The sequence below is a fragment of the Metopolophium dirhodum genome, chromosome 1, assembly GCF_019925205.1.
Source record: "Metopolophium dirhodum isolate CAU chromosome 1, ASM1992520v1, whole genome shotgun sequence".
NCBI lineage: Eukaryota > Metazoa > Arthropoda > Insecta > Hemiptera > Aphididae > Metopolophium > Metopolophium dirhodum.
In genome coordinates, this window is record NC_083560.1 from 83,775,973 (window position 1) to 83,794,347 (window position 18,375).

At 27.5% G+C, this 18,375-nt stretch overlaps 2 protein-coding genes across 3 annotated transcripts; both read left to right on the forward strand.

Moving 5' to 3' along the window:
- Positions 1-4,372: 4,372 nt before the first annotated feature.
- On the forward strand, positions 4,373-4,831 carry LOC132942629 (uncharacterized; the record flags this gene model as incomplete). The annotated part of the gene is made up of 2 exons (XM_061011193.1): positions 4,373-4,569; positions 4,675-4,831. Coding segments are annotated over 2 exons (354 nt in total), but the record flags the coding sequence as incomplete, so codon positions are not given.
- A 6,379-nt stretch (positions 4,832-11,210) lies between these two features.
- On the forward strand, positions 11,211-13,926 carry LOC132935641 (KRAB-A domain-containing protein 2-like). Of its 2 annotated transcripts, none has more exons than XM_061002235.1 (4): positions 11,211-12,777; positions 12,834-12,906; positions 12,976-13,047; positions 13,130-13,926. In XM_061002235.1, the coding sequence occupies exons 1-4, from the start codon at positions 11,717-11,719 to the stop codon at positions 13,487-13,489; spliced, it is 1,566 nt and encodes a 521-aa protein (XP_060858218.1). In that variant the 5' UTR covers positions 11,211-11,716; the 3' UTR covers positions 13,490-13,926. The 2 variants fall into 2 exon arrangements, with proteins under 2 accessions (XP_060858218.1, XP_060858219.1); XM_061002236.1 differs by having other exon boundaries at positions 11,211-12,721; positions 12,835-12,906.
- The last annotated feature ends 4,449 nt before the right edge of the window (positions 13,927-18,375 follow it).

Sequence of the window (18,375 nt, forward strand, 5' to 3'; positions counted from 1 at the left end):
TCTTTCGTATACGCTATCCACATGTAAATTAAATTTTATAGATGATTGTAAACATGATTCTTTTAACTTTAAAATTAATTTATCTCTAACATAGTTAAAAAAAAGCGTGTAGTCTATAAAATTTAAAGTATTCTTAATCAAAAATGTTTTTGAACATTTCTTAAATCTCTCGATTTCAAATAAACCTTCATCAGAAGATGACATTCGCTCGTGTTTTGTAACCGTTTTTCTTTTCATTATGAAACTGAAAAAATAGATTAAATAAAAAAAAACATAGGTAAAAGCAATCATAATATTGTAAATTTATTATAACATCAACTTCTTTTTTTTAAATCGTATGCAAGCAATTCAGAATCTTGTTTTCAAAATATAATAAAAGTATTAATTCTAAATTATTACAAAGAAAAAAAGAATTGGTTAATATAATAAGAAATTACTCAGATTCTAATTCTCTTAACCGATTGTTTAGTTCTGTTAACCGACACTGAATATCTGCTTTACATTCACTTGAATAGTTTTCGAATCTATTATGTTCATTTATCAATTTATTTTTAAAAAATGAATTTTTCTTCATACTATCATTAATTTTTACAAATACTTTTCGAAATGCTTTCCGTTTCTCGATATAATAGCGTTTATTGTCACGCACCTGCTGTTCTGCTGCTAGAATTCTGCTTTTAATTACGTTTATTTCTGGGTTCATGATTCTGAAAATTACATAGAATTTCAAAAACTAACTAATTGATACGTTTTTTAAATCTAAACCACTTTTCCTAACATTTTTATTAAATTAGTTTTATTTGAAAACATTTATCATACCAGCAGATCTTATATACACAATAATAATTATATGATAAAATAATAAATAATAACAAAAAAAAAAATAATATTATAATTATTTATTGAAAAACAGAATATTATTCGACATTATCTAATTTACTATATAAATTATTTAGACCTTTTTGAATATTTTTCTCGCATAAATAATTAATATATGTTAAATGTTTAAATTCGTTTATTAAATTCTGTTTTTCTTCAATAAGTCTTTTTCTGGTTTCTTTCAGCACCGCTTTTTGAATTTTTATTTTAATATTTTTAATATTGGAATAGAACATTTTTTCGTCAACATCTTGAGCATGATCATTTTCTTTTTGCTGTTCCAATATTTGAATGATTTGCTCGTGAATTAACGATTTGGCTTCCATGTTTTTTCTTTTTTTTTAAAAAAAAAATCTGGAAAAATTATATAAAATTTGTAAACTATCTGCCAGATAAAAAAAAATAATGCATATTAATGACAATAATTTATTTCCAACATATTTCTATTTTTTATGTTTTTTAACTTTTATATTAAAAATTTGTATGTATTAATCAAAAAAAGAAAATTACATTGAATACCTATATACATAAATATAAACTTATAATATTATTACTAATTATTCATAACAAATTTTTAAAAAAAAATTTTAACCTGATCTAAATCTTTCGCGCTTAGATTCTGCTGTTGTAATAAAGTCTAACCTTTTACCGAAACAGTGTTCTCGCTTACGAAAATTCGTAACATATAAATCACTATATTTTTTACATATATCCATTTTTTCTTCTCTTAATAAAACTAATTTTGCGTTTAAATCTTTTATATAAGAAAAATTTGGGTTAGAGTTTGTTCTACTTAAATAAATAATGAATTTCAGGTTTTTAATTTTTTTTTTGAGATCTTTATATTCATATCTTTCTTTAATCTTATTTTCATCAATCATCTTCGTTAAGGTTACAATTTGTTCTCCATAATATTGAATTTGTTCATTACAAAAATCATATGAATGCCAAAAATTCATTATCTGTAATTTTTGACTAAATACATTAGTATAAAATATAAAATATTATATAAATCTAATTATTAAAGCGATTATTTATAAAACAACGAATGTACGTATATACGTATATATAATAATAACTAATTATATTATTCAAAGCTAAATAAAAAAACTTTAAAAATTAGACAATATAGCATTTATATCATAAAAAATAAAATTTTAGTTGCTAGTGAAGCTACGTCACACGATAATAGAAAAACACGTGATAATTTATATGTTAGTTAATAGTAGATAGGGCGATTGTAACTATCGTAGAGTTCGTACGGTAACATTACGTTGTCACGAAAGCAACTACGTGTTTACTATCAACGTGCGACAGCAGCTTTCGAATAATCTTAACGTAAAAGCAATAAAAAAAAACATTATAGAAAAAATAATTTAAATTTATATATGTGTATAATATACGTTTTAGGATATATTTTATACAGTCATTAAACATTATTGAATATTTTAATATAATAAAAAAAATTTTTTATATTAAAACATTTTACGTAAGATAATATTACACGTGTAATACAACAATCACGTTATCTATAACAAATATTTATAATCAGCTATAGTATTTTAACATTGATAAAAACAAGGTATCGTGCAACAACTACTAGATAACGGTATCTATAGTAATTATCATGAAAGAGATTGACTATTAAAGATTTTTGAGGTTAGGTAATAATTATCAATATTATTGATGAATGATAAGCCCGATGTTCTATCTTATCTATGTAAATCTATGATAGTATGGTACATCAGTTATCTTCTATACTGTAGACGTGGTGTAATTCATTTTAGTATTATTACTCTATGGTGTAATTATAACGTATTATTGTTACTTGATCATAACTTAACAAAAAAAAGAAAACAGCTTATATTATAGTAGTGACTAAAAGTGAGAGTTGAGAAACCGTCTTTCAACTACTTCTATTTTAATGTTTTTATTTTAAATAATCTATGAAAAAAAATCTTTAAGTCTAAACACTCAATACCCATAGTAATATTATAAAACTGTATTATCATTACAACAATAAATTTTTATTATTCTATTTTATTTTTTTAAAAAAAAGAAGTATGATGTTAAATTAAATAATAACAATAAAAAAAAAAAATAGTACTTACATAGCTTGTAGAAATTGAGGTACTTTTTCTAAGTATGATGGCTGGTCTATTTGTTAGAGTTGTTTTGACAATCTTTTGACTGGCCGTTGAAGATGTTTGGTAAACTGCTGGCTGGCTGTTGTTTTGGCGAAGAAGACTGTTCTGCTGCTGGCTGCTCTTGGAACTGCTGTTGCTTGAACTGATGACGATAAGCTAAGAAATTCTGGGTTTTATACCCGAAAATAACCCTCTCTTCTCTCATTAGAATTTTTTTGTGATGGATTTAAACATTTCAACTTATTTTACATCCTGTTTTAATATTATAATGGCATTGACATTAAGTAAATGTGAAAACATTTGACTGAGCAGGTTATATTAGCAGCAATTTAGATTCATATAATATAATTGGTTTTTGAGAATGAATGTATACATTCTAAGCATTGACATTTAGTAAATGTGAAAACATTTGGCTGGACAGGTTATGTTAGCAACAATTAAAATTCATATAATGTAATTGGTTTTTGAGAATGAATGTATACATTCTAATTTATTTTAAATCCTGTTTGTAATAATTTAAATTCATGTAATGTAATTTGCTGTTGTATATGAACATGTTTCAGCACCCATCTAAGGTAAGGTTATTGTAGAAATTTATTCAAGGAGGGTATTGACCATGGTAAAAGGTGAATGTCATAAACATTTGGCTGGGATAGGTTATGTTAGCGTCAATTTAAAGTCATGTAATGTGATTTTGCTGTTGTACCTGTATGTTCATGTTTTAGCAGGTTTCTATAATGTAAGGCTATGACCATTTGTATACTTAATTATTGAAGTAGTGGTAAAAATCTGTGTATAAAAGACAGAGGGAATTCTCTAATATTCACCAGTCTTCAAGATTTCATCCCAGGACAAGAAGCTCAGTTCAACAGAAATACTACCAAAATAAAATGTCGTACCGTACAATTGCTTCAACTGATTCAGAGGTTAGTAACTACTTAGTAAATATCTTATAACCATAGAAAATTGGAGGCCGGTCGTAACACCACTCAACGCTATGGTTATAATTCTTAAAATAATATTAAATGACTGATTATAACATAGTATATTGGAAGTGCGTCGTAACATTACTCAACGCTTTGGGTATAATTCTTGGGACATAGAAAAAATATATAATGGAAAAAAAACAGTAAAAAATAATATACTATGTTTTATGTTTCACAGAATGAACATTTTAGCGAATCAATTGATATAAGACCGTCTTTTTCAAAAACAAAACCTGGATCAAAACGTTCTGCAGAAAAAACTAGTGTTAAAAAACCTATGAAAAAGAAGCAGAATAAAATGGTAATAAAAATAATATTTTTTCCTAATGATAGCATAAATAATTTATTTTTTTTTTATAGAATGCATCATACAGAGATAATATCAGCGAACGCTTGAGATCAGAAGATTTTGATGTTGAAGTATTTAATTCGCTAACATTCAGACAAGGAGATGGCGTTGTGACAATAAAGACGCCTTTTGAAGAAAAAGGAAAGGATCTTTGGGTGCTAAGTCATTATAAGGTTACTAACATCGAGAATGTACCAGTAAAGGACAGGTAAATACATTGGTTTAAATTTAAAAACTATTGCTGAATCTGTTTTTTTTTTTACTGATTTTATTTACTTCTTTTGTTTTTAAATAAAATAATTTGTTGTAATAGATGGAAGTTCAGTGAAGCTACTGTTAGATTGTACACGACCGACGAATCAAAAGATCAAACACTTCATACTGGTCTTAATGAGACAATGCAAATTATATTTGATAAATTACTAACCGATCCAAAGCGTCAAACTATTAAAAGCAAGACGGTTGTTTGATTATCATACGGAAAAATTAGTTTCATTTAATAAAACAAAATATTATTATACATGTATGTTTTTATTTGTTCAATACTCAAAGGTCTTGGAAAACATAAACCTATAAACTATATAGTATGTCTGAGAAAAAAAATTTCTAATTGAAACATTGCTATCAATTCTGTACTATCAAAATTTAATCTACTTATTTACTGAAAACATAAAATTTGAAACTAAAACGCTATAAAACTATTCTTTATGATTAAAGGTAACATGTAATTTAAGAAAAAAAAGCAAGTTTATTATTGAATAAAAAAGTTTTTATTTTTTAAATAAATAATTATTAATCATATTTATATATTTTATATTATTAGATCTTGTAAAATCATATCGGACAATGTGTTAAAATGAAATTGTAATATTTCATATAAAAACGATGTGTCATCGTTCTGTAAATGATTATAATAATTAAAATCATAGTTTTGAATATATTGGTTGGTAAATTCGTTCCTTTGACAAGTGGATGGCAGACCACGGACATCATTTTTAATTAGGTCATATGCAGTGTTGAAAGTAATTTGATAATTTGCTAAACGTTTTTGCTTGTCTACCACATACAAATCAATCAAATTCTGTAATTGACGAAGTCGGTACAAATCTACGTGTGTCAAGGTAATATATTCCTCGTTTAGATGTAGGGTAATTGAACTCTGTTTAACATTAATTGAATATGAAAAGGAATCGGTAATCTTTACACGCCTCACCCTGGTATTTAGGTTATTAATAATTGAATTGTAATTAGATTCAGACATCAGTGTGAACCATTCTTCTAAACTTAATGTAATAATTTTCTTTGAAAGTTTACATTCTAATAATAAAATAATTGAAATCTGCTTATTAATTAGTAATCCAACTGTAATACTTTTCTTGTTAAAAGCTCGGATGTCGAATGTAGACTTACAGACAATTATTGGTGGACTCATAATGAAGTTTTTTTTTGCTAAAAAAGTACACAATAAAAAGTAGGATATAACTGTTAGGAGTTATACATTGGACTGTTAGTTTTTTCCTTTGCAGTCATATTATATACTAAAAACTCGGATAAAAAAAAAATGCAAAAAATGTGAACGTACAGTTAGCGAATTAGTGCATACTAGAGAGGGAATTTACATATACTTACTAACCTGATACCTGAAAAACATTTTAAATTATTATATACGCACTAACCCGCTAGGCTATACGTCCACAAGATATTAAATCGAATAATAAAACATTTAAGATAAAACATTCAATTTTTTTTTATTTTTTTTTTTTATTCAATACAGCAAATATTATAAACAGTATATTATATAAAAAAAACATGATTTAACAAATGGTGTCGTACGAACCGGTTTCACAATTACAAATAACTTCGGTTTTACAATATTTACTTAAGACTTTTTGAACAAACTGATTACCTTTCATTAATAATACATATAAACATTTTGGTGAGAATCGGGTATGTTCTATAAAACAATTATCATCGATTTCAAAACTATGTAGAATTACTCCACACCAATGACATTGAACTGCGTCATCGAGATTGATATAGTAAAATCCGCATTCTGAGAGCTTGTACTTATTCTGACCGGTATTTGGAGGAAAACTTTTAAAAGATCGTAACCTAGATACAAATGCAGAGAATTCTGGATACGCTGGCGTTGAATTGAATCGTATTTGATCGACCAATGACTGGACATCGTTTGCGCATTTTTGAAAATTCATTTTTGAAGAAATTAAATAACTTATACAATTTAATAAAACTTTGAGAAAATAAAGAAAAATGAGACACAACTTGAGTGAACGATGGATCATTAGTAACTGAATATGAAAAAAATAATCAGCAATCAGCTTAAAATTATTGTAAATAATAAATAATGTTTTTATCATTATTAAAAAAATCAGTGTAACCAACATGAGTAAAAATGAAATACAGCACATTTTTTCGAGGTAAAATTTACTAACAATCAGTGTGAAATGTGTTACACGGTAAATCTGAGTGCTCCAAGGGGGACATTCCCCCTTGAAAAAAAATTTTTACCGTGGAAAAGCTGGCTGTGAACATACAAATATATACTACTTATTTGTAATTGAAAAATCTGACTTCACCATTAACTGTTCACAATTTAAGCAGGGAAATTTTAATATACATTTCATTGCTAGGTAACCAGCAAAATAGGTATTTGAACAATTTTCCAAAGTAACCACTGCTTCTTTTTCTAATTGAATGCTTTCCAATCTCCATGAATCGGATGATTCATTGGATGATATTGTTGACTCACTACTATCTCCATCTATTTGTACGTCATTATTTACAGAGTGAGTCATTAAATGGATGTCATCGTCTGGCTCACAGTTAGAAGAACTAGATGGTTTCATTAAACTCATTTTTGCATTAATTCTAAACGTTGTGCGGAAAGTTCTTGCAGTTGGATTTCTGAAATAACATCAACATTTTATTAATTATTGACAACTTAAAATATTCAACTTTTATGTTATATAAGAATTCAAGGCATATTTTACCTATTATATCCTCCTCTTTGTCTAAATATAGAAAATGTGTTTTCTATTACATCAGAGTTGAGGCGTCCAGTCAAAATGTATGTGAATCCCATATTATCTTGTTGTTCTTTATAGAGCATTATAATAGTCAATTTCAAGGTCCAGCACATACCATCAAAACAAACAGGTCTGGTTTCTTGTTTCCCTTTGTTGGTAGAAGTTTTCTTTTTTATATTTTCAAATGTTATTATTGCTTTTTGAAGAAATTCTAGTTGCTGCGGTCTCTCGGTGGATAAAGCACATTTAAATGGATTGGAATGGTACAAACTCATACTATTTAGTACATCTAGTAAATCATTGAAATACTTAATCATATTAGCTGTCTGTATAGCTGTTTTAGACTTCAGCTGACCGGTGTAAACACTGGTTTTTAAAGCTGTAGACATTGTATTACTAAACAGTTGCATAGCTAATTTACATGACATCAATTGAAATGGCCCTGGGTTAATGTGATTGTCAGTAATTTTTAATAAAGAACGACTAGTACAACTTTTTTTATCAATGTCATAAACATCTCTCAAGTCTTGAAAAGAAACTTCTTTGCCTTCAAATATAAAATTGCTTTTTTTTAAATGATTACGTAAGTTTTTAAATAAATGTGGAGTATCAAAAATTGAATAAATTCGCCTTTCATTAACTTCAAAAAACGGCTTGCCTTTAGTAACTTTCAGTAGTTTATGTGCTGCTACGTTGTTAGTGCCTTGGTCACATATTACAGCTTTAACATGAAATCCACAATCTAATAACCGTTTAATTACCTCCACTAACAACTCACTCAATATACAATTTTTTACTGATGTCGCTGGTAAAAAATAACAAATAGGCATTTTCCATGATGAATACAAACTACGTATCATAAACACCATGGCTTGACCAGCTAATTTATTTGTGCGGCCTTTAGGTCCCAAATCTTCATACCTCTCAACGCAATCTAGAAACTTAGAATATTCAAGATAGTTTTTGATCTTCATTTCGTCAAATACTAATGTGCAGTATAATTCATCTTGGCTCATTGATTCACATTTTTTTTTTAATTGTCGAAATAGTCCTGAGTTAAATCCCCGTCTGAATTTTGAATTACCAATCCACCGACGAATTGTTGACATGCCAGGTAAAGTTATTTTTTTATTATTTCTTAGAAATTTGTAAGTACTTGGTGATTTGTAAAATAAACTCAAGGCAAAATTTTGTTCTGCTTTTGTGAAAGGTTTTCTTGATGATTTAGCTCTTAATGTCTGCATTTTTACAAGTACTTTAGAGTCTTTTGATGGGTATTGTAATGAATCTACAATATTATTTGTAGTCTGCCTTCTATTTTTCATTAATTGTAACCTATTTTTCAATCTAAACAGCGATACATTTTTACTGTTAATTTGCTTTTTTTTTTGTTCCAGAGTAAATTTTAGTTTTGAAATTTTATCACCACCAAATAATTTTTTAGGGTGTAATTTTATTGGCACGTGTGATTCTTCAATGAATTTCCTTGTTGTTGGTGTCAATACTGGAGTCGAAGATGTAGAACCAACTGTGGATAAGTTACTAGTGGAAGGTGGAATTTTATTTGGTGTTAGAACGTAGACGTTCGGAGAACCTGATTTGGTAACCATTTCTAATTGAATTGGACTTTTTACACATACTTTCTTATAAACATTAGTAGGTGTGGTATCATGAAAATTTCCGATTTCTATGTATCGAGTAGGAACTGCGTGTTTGTTTAATCTGCTTTTATTTTCGTTGGTATAATCTGTACTTACAAAATGAGTGTCGCAGATGTATCGACATGATAATTCTTTTGGCGTGAGACTCAGTAGAGTAACATTTCCTAATTAAAATATAAGATTTTATTTTAGTACAAAATTTAAAATATTTACTTGTAAGTTGTAATATCTAGGGTGGAGTGGGGAGTTGTCACATATGACCAAGTCCAAGTGTCAAGTCAAATTGGCCATAGTAAGCGACTTCACTCAATACCACATATTTATGATTATTATTATCAATACAATAAAGCTATAGGTAGGTATTAATAGTATTATAACAAAAAATATTTAGGTAGGTAGTTAACTTAAGTGATGCAAATGTTAGCCGTTTATCAAAAGGCCAATATATTTTTTTACATTCTACCAAAATGTGATAAAAAGTAGTACCTATACCGCCTATAGAAAATAACTGATGTACTTAACATGAAATAGTTTTTGAATAAAATATAAATAATAATAAGGTATTCATTCCCTTTCTTAAGTTATAAACTACATAGAAATTTTTCTCATAATTATATTATAGCTAGCTATCAATACCTAGCTATACCTATTACATTGATATTGTGTTACTTGCAACGATTAATTAAATGTACATTTGTAGGTACCTACATGTATATTTAATCAATACCACGACATTCATTTTCATAGAATATACCAGAAATAAAATACAATTTGAATAATTTGATAAAATTATAAGACAATACCTACCTACTACCTAGTTATTTAATATTTACCAAACAATAGGTAGTTAGTGTGTTATTATTTATCAGTCTTATACACACAAGACAACGCATAAAATGTATCAGTTTTTTTAAATTACTATGTATCAAGTCATACCCTTAATCTTTGATTGAATTAAGCTAATTACATGTATAAAACTTGTAATTTAATTTTGATAAAAATAACACATTTTTTATGTATTTTATTTTCATTCTAAAATATTATGTTCCATTATTTTTCTAATATAATAAATAATTGTCCTTACCCGAACTCAAAATCCACTTTTTACGAACGTCCTCATTAGTTGGAAATTTACGGAATGTCAAATCTGGATTATTACGAGCGGATTTACCACAGTCCATGTATACACATTTACTACCACAACCGCGTGACATAATATTAATGTAGGTACAAATAACAACGGAGAATTATTATAATATACAATAACGGCACAATAACGCGAGGTAAGGTAGGTATAAATGTATAATAGTCGTATAGAGAGTCTGTAGTTGTCAGAGCATAGTCGAATTAGACATAAGACAATAAGACAGTTGTTTTTGTCAGTTAACTGTTCAATTAAAATAATTAAATGTTATCACTTACCGCTTATCATAAATTGTTAAGTAAATCTAAATACCATCATGAGCTACCAAGTACTACCATCATGATGGTTACCACCGCGGTTGTGATATTGTCGAAAACTACTCTAGCGCTCTCTGAATTCAGGCTCCCCTACTATTATATTAAGGCTCCCAATACCTCGATTTTTCATTAACAGTTTTTAACGTTGCGTGGGCTATCTATGTATATTTAATCAATGCTAATAGATACTAGTATACTAAGAACATACAACAAAGAACTTTTCACAATTACTCGTGATTAAACAGAACAATAGGTATTCACAATTTGAATATTTAAATTTAATAATTAAATAGTAATAACACTTTGGTTGCATCTTGCATAGTTGAAATTTAAGTAACCCGTAGTTAGGTAATACCACTAATAATTAAATACCTATTAAAGTATTACCAATTACCATAGAACACAGTGTTCTATGTTGTAACTTGTAATTATTTTTCCTCAAAATTAATTTATTATTCCATGCTTATCAATAATGTTTACGATAATATTATTATCGGTGTTATTTGTTTGATACTTATAGATATTAAAATATACTATAATCAAGCTGATTTTTATATAAAATATAAATTATAGTCATTATTCAAAAGTATAGAAAAATGTGCTTAGGCGACACTTAAACTGATTTTAAGTAACACTTATATGATTGTGCATACGAGTACCTAACAATATAATAAAGTTGCCGTGTATATGTTACAGTTAAAGTGTTGAATCAGTTAGTTTATGAAATAACTAGGTAATTTATAAAATAACTAAAGCTTGTAGGTAATGTATATAGTTTATACTTTAACTAGTTATTTTATGCATTCCCTGGCATCACTTAGTTAATGTGTCAAATTGTAAATAACGCCACCCCGCGCAACACGAATCAGACGGCGCGTCAACTGTACCGCGCTATACCACTCCACACGCCGCGCGACGCGCAACGCGCCGTGTGATCCCACCTTTACATTTCAACAATTTAATATAACACATTAAATCAGATAAGATTATCGGTGACCGCAATGTACGTTTATCGTGTTATTATAAGATAATCGTTTATCGTGTTATTATAAGATTTTTGTTGTTGGTATTTGGTACATGTATTATACAGGTTTAAAGTTTAGTAATAGTTTTACAGTCACACGTGTTCGCTGTTAGTTCGTTTGTCTCTACACTATTATTTTAAGTATTAACTATATTGTTCACAATGAATGAATTAGATTTAATGAAAGAAAAGTTTTATATTAGTGTTAAAAATCGTTTATTAAAACCAAATAGTGCAGTTTTAACAAAAGAAAAATATGCAAGTTTGATGATAGACGTGAGAAAAATGAAAATAAAAAAGGAATCTTCTCGTGACTATTGGTTAGAAAAACATTACGATATTGTAAAAATAAACGGCATTGAAAAATTAATACTACCCGTAAGTAATCAAAATGAAAATGTTAAATTATATGTTATGATTGAAGAAATATTTGATTATTTACATGAAATTCATATTTCTATTGGACACGGGGGCAGAGATCGCATGTTATATGAAATAAATAAACGTTATAAAAATATTACTCAATCTGATGTTAAGCAATACTTAGATTTGTGTATACCTTGCCAGCAAAAAAAAAAAAGTCAAAAAAAAGGTATTGTTGTAAAACCAATGGTGTTTGAAGATTTTAACAGCCGTTGCCAAATTGATTTAATTGATTTTCAATCTCAGTCTGACGCAGGGTATAAATTTGTTTTGGTTTATCAGGACCATCTGACCAAATTTTGTATTTTAAGACCTTTGAAATGTAAAAGAGCTGAACAGATTGCATACGTTCTTTTGGATATTTTTTGTTTATTTGGTGCTCCCTCAGTACTGCAATCGGATAACGGCCGAGAATTTTGTAATGAAATTGTAAATTCTTTAAAAGAGATGTGGCCCGAATTGACTATTGTCCATGGCAAACCACGACATAGCCAATCTCAGGGCAGCGTAGAGAGAGCAAACCAGGATATTGAAAATATGCTGACTACGTGGATGCAAAGCAATAATACCAACAAATGGAGTGAAGGCCTTCGGTTTGTACAATTTATGAAGAATAAAGCTTTACATTCCGGAATTAAACGTAGTCCATACGAAGCAATGTTTGGTAGTGTACCAAAAACTGGACTATCTTCAAGTCTTCTACCTAAAGTTATCTTGCGTAAAATGGAATCTGAAGAAGAAGCTGTAAGTCAACAAACTATTAACTCAGGGCTAGAGACAGAAACCCGATTGGATAATATCATCCATGTCTTTAAAGTTGTATTAATGTAATTGACTAATTAAGTATTTATTTATAGGATGACGTTACTGACGTAGATCGACCAACAGTTGGCACAGAAAAAGATATAGTTCATTTAAATATTGCTACGGTAGGAGGAAAAATTAATCATTAATTATTTTTATTATTTTTAAATTAATTATTTATTTATATTTTATAGGATGACGTTACTGACGTAGATCGACCAACAGTTGGCACAGAAAAAGATATAGTTCATTTAAATATTGCTACGGTAGGTCAATATTATATTATAGCTATTATATAGCTAAATTAGCTTTAATATTGTAATTACAAAAATAATTAAATGTTTTAAGGAGAGGAAAAAAGCTAAAGAAAATTTGGAAAAACAGGCAAAAAGAATGAAAGATTTATCAAATACTAAATTTGCGGTTGCTAATATTGGTTCTACAGTGCGTATCAAAATTCCCGATGTTGATAGAGGAAAGGGTGATCCTCGTTCAATTATTGCAGTTGTTTTAAAATTAACTGACGATGGGTTTTATCAACTGGGATGCAATGATGGTAAGAAAAATTTAAATAATACAAGTAATTTTTTATTTTTTATTTTAATTTTTTATTTATTTGTTACCTACCTTAAACATTATATAATTACAGGAGTGTTAAACAACTATACTCTCGATCCCAGTTCACAGTATGTTCAGAAAATTTGTTAGCTGTAGAAGCTGTTCCAAATGAAAGTATTACATTAAGATCTGCGGCAACTGCGCAGTCACTGGGAACTGGTCAGGGTTTTTTTAAATGCACTTGTACCAAAAAATGTGACACAAAGCGATGTGTTTGTAGAAAAAAAGAGGTGTTGTGCAACTCTAAATGCCATAATAGCCTTACATGTACAAATAAATAAATAATATAACTATAATTAATTCATAATTCAGTAAAATAAAATATTATAATATATATTTTAAATTTTAATGTATTTTATACTTTAACGGATATCAAACTGAAATTGTACAGAATAACTAGATATTCTATGAAATAACTAGTTAAAGTACAATTTTCATGTATTATTTCATACTTTAACTAATATTCGTAGGTAATTCATGAACTACCTAGTTATTTCATAAAATAACGGAATTCAACACTTTAGCTGTAACATATACATATGAAATAATAAATAATAATTTACAAGATGTTATGAACAAGCTGTACAAAGAAAATTAATAATATTTAATATATACAGACTGGACCTGCTGTTTTTTCCCCCATCTAACAACACTAGGTAATAACATTCATAAACTTAATGATCAATCATAATTTTTTTTATCATTTTAAATAAAATACTAATACTATAAAAATACTAGTTAGTTCATATTTATTTAATCGTTGTCCACTCAATTTACAATTCTGAATAAACTATACTAACACATTTAAATAATATTTTGAACAGGTAAATATTACATGACCAATTGTCCCACATTTTATAACAATTTTCAGTGACGCCGAATCCTATAATAAATATTCAACTAGCTATTTTAACTTAAATGGGTGATTGGTTAGTGCGTAAAAATCAGGGGGACGCTATAGCCGTTGCAATACGAAGCAATCAGAAAGACAAAATACAGTGTTTCCAGTTTGAAAAAAAAAAACATTACAATATATTATCGTGCTTTTATATTCATGATAACTGATAACAAAATTAAAAAAACAATAAAATATTATTTGAAGTTATGACAACAACAACATTGACAACGATTGTCGATCATTGTTTTTTAACGTGTCTTAGTGATTTTATTTTGAAAATTTTTTCATTTTAAATAACGTGTTTATTTGTTTGCTTAACTTGGTCTTACCATAATGCCGAGTTGTTTTATTTGTTCACGTACGAGAAATGCTGAATCGAAGAAAGGAAACATTAGCTTTCATCGGTACGTCAGTTTTCATATATGCATCTCTTTAGCTCATAATTATATATTAATAATTCTCCAATATTTAATCCCTATTAATAACTAAGTATAATTCATTTTATTTTTAGAATTTCCAAAAAGGATGGTATTCGTGAGCAGTGGTTAGAATTTTTCAAAGAATGCGGCAAAGATATTTCAACAATGAAATTGACATCAGCTATTTGTTCTGAACATTTTAAACCTGATGATTTTATGAAGTATCTCAGGAACAAAACATTACATGAGAATGCTGTTCCCTCAATTGTTGTTAACCGTTTAAAATATGTAAGCCGAGTTTTTTAAAATTAAATTTGTCTTTTCCTATATTTAATAATTAAATTACATATTTTTAACTGTATTTTTATTCATACTAGGCTAAAAAAGCTGTTCCTGAAGTCTTGAAACAATTGACAAATCACAGTGTATGTATTGAATTTTAAAAAAGGATTTTACTAAACTGCATTGGTATTTTATTTCCTATCCCCTATATTATTTTTTAAAATAATTTAATGATTGTCTATTTTACAGAACCATGGTGTATGTATTCAAGGAGTCTCTCCATTACCTGATGAACCAGAATTAGTGTATAGTGAACCATCTACTAGTAAAGAAGCTTATACTGTGAATAAACCAAAGGTAAATAAAAAAAAACTAGTCAAAAATATTTGTAATATTATATTCTGACATTTTGTTGTTTAGATGGATTCTATTAAATTAGTAGTTGAATCTATTATGACCTCTAAAGATGAAGACACACCTAGGAAAAAATTGCTAAGACAATATGTTGCTATGTTGTCTAAGGAGAATAAGAACAAAAATATGAAAATTAAAATCTTGTCCCAAAAAGTGAGAAGACAAAAGCATCGAATTGTTTCTCTCCGAGGTAATAAATCAGTACAAATAAATATCCAGTATTTAATATTTTGTTAACTTTTAGGTGTTATTAAGGTTTTGAAAAATAAATCGTTGATTTCTGAAGAACAAGGTATGTTATTGGATAGTAACTTTGGTAAACAAAGAGATCTTATCAATAATTTTTGCAAAAAAAATGCTGGTAGAAAAATTCCAAAAAAGTATAGCTTGGAGCTTCGGAAATTTGCTGTTACCTTAAACTTTTACTCTCCAAAAGCATATCAATTTGTTAGAAGAGAATTTAATTCTGCACTGCCTTGTCCGCGCACTTTAAGTAAGTGGTATACACATGTAAACGCTGAACCAGGCTTCACCAAAGAAGCACTAAACACATTAGAATTAGCTTGCAAAAATACTTCAACGCCTATTTACTGCGCTTTAATGATGGATGAAATTTCCATTCGAAAACATTTAGATTTCAACAATGATAAATACTTTGGTTTTGTTGACTTTGGATCAGAAATACAAAATGATAGTGTTGATCAAGCCACAGAATGTTTAGTATTTATGGTTGTCGCAATAAATTTTTCTTGGAAGCTACCTGTAGGTTATTTTTTGTGTAACCATTTAAATAGCGATCAAAAAACAAATCTTGTACGCAGATGCATTAATATTTTAAGTGATACTGGTGTAACTATTGTTAGCTTAACGTTTGATGGCTGTGCTGTAAATTTAAGCATGGCTCGTGCCCTTGGTTGTTGTTTAGATCCTAATCAATTTTGCATGAAAACTAGCTTTAGTAATTCTAATAATACAGATGTTTCCATCATGCTTGATCCCGCTCATATGATAAAACTTGTTAGGAACACATTTGGTGAAAAGAGAGAGCTTATTGATTGTAATAACGAAATAATTAGTTTTAAATATATTGAATTACTTTTGATGTTACAAGATAAAGAACAATGTTATTTAGCTAATAAATTAAAAAAAGAGTATGTTTTTTTTTTTCAAAAAAAAAATGAAGGTTAAATTAGCAACACAGCTTCTTTCTTTATCAGTTGCAAATTCATTAATATTTTGTAAAGATGTACTTAAACTTAAAGATTTTGAAAACTGTACTGCTACTGTCAATTTTATAAAACTCTTTAACGATGCTTTTGATATTTTGAATTCGAGAACATTGATTCCATATGGCTTCAAAGGAGCTATCTATAATGATAATTATGAAAATATACTTGATTTTAGTAAAAAGTTCATTTATTATGTTCATAACTTAAAATTAAGCACCGGTCAACCAATTTTAAAATCACAAAGATCAACTGGCTTTTTAGGTTTCATAGTATGTTTTCATTCCCTTATTAACTTAAAAAAAAAATTCATTGATACAAATAATTTAAAATTCATACCGTCATATAAACTAAGTCAAGACCACCTTGAAATATTTTTCGGTAGTGTTAGGTCTCAGGGGGGTCACAACAATAATCCAACATCCATGCAATTTAGATCTGCTTACAAAAAATTATTAGTTCAAGCACAAATAAAAGACAGCGGTCTTGGAAATTGTATTTCTCTTTTAGATATCCCAATTCCAAACTGTTCTAGTGTATCTAAAAATCCAATCCAAGCCATAAATGATACAAATGCTTCCCTTTATAATGATATTGAATTAGATCCAGAGACTTTTACAGTTGAAACACTTGGAACTCATCTCCATTTAAGTTCATTCTCCACAGAAGTTTCTTTATACATAGCTGGTTTTGTTTCTCATAAGTTAGCTTCACAAATAAAATGTGATGTATGTAGCTCTTTTTGGGACCAAAGAAAACTTTTTATTATCTCTAATTTCTTTAAAAGATAAAGGTGGTCTTACATACCCAAATACTGATGTTATTGAAATATGTTTAGTTGTAGAAAAATTTATAAAATTACATTACCAAGAACATAAACCAAATAATTCATTATTTATTAAAAATAAAATTCTGGCTTCCTTCATTAATGACAAAAATATTTTTTCTTCAATAAATTATCATAATATAGAAAATGGACCTTTTTCTAATCATGTTATTCTTCTAATTAAGTCAGTAATTTCAACTTATTATGACATAAAAATTAAATATCTATGCAGAAAACAAAACGAAGTAGTTTCATTAAGAACTTTTTACAATAAATTAACCTTATTCAAAGGCCAATAGTTGTTCTTTGTTAATATTAATTAATGCTTTATTAATTGCTACAGCTTTAAATATTAAATATAAGTTTTACCTAAATGTTCATTTTATTAAAAAAAGTTATTCATTTTTATTTTTAGATATATTAAGGATAAATTAAAAGTACGGTGAAATGCATGTGAAAGAGAAGTATAAATTGAAATTTTCACATTTTCCCTAATTCTAATAGGTTGAGTTTACAATACAAGATGATTCTTTTATCATGAACCACTCATGATTTCAAAAAGTATTAATGTACATATTAATACATTAATATAATAATATTATGCAAATTATAACATAATTTTGTAATATTAATAAGTATAATTATTAATATGTGAACGTATTATATATTTAAGATTAGTTTTTTAAATTCAATTATTTTTTTTTTTTTACTATAATCTGTATTTTATTTTTTGTTACTTACTTTTATTTAAAATTAAATAAACGTTATTGCTTAATATATTTAATTTGTCTTTAATTTATTAATTATTATTATTATTTTAAAACAAAATAAATTGCAAATATTTTATAAGTGTTCCTACCAACCACATATTAATAAATAATGTTTTTCCTTCATGTGGTCATACTGGTTTT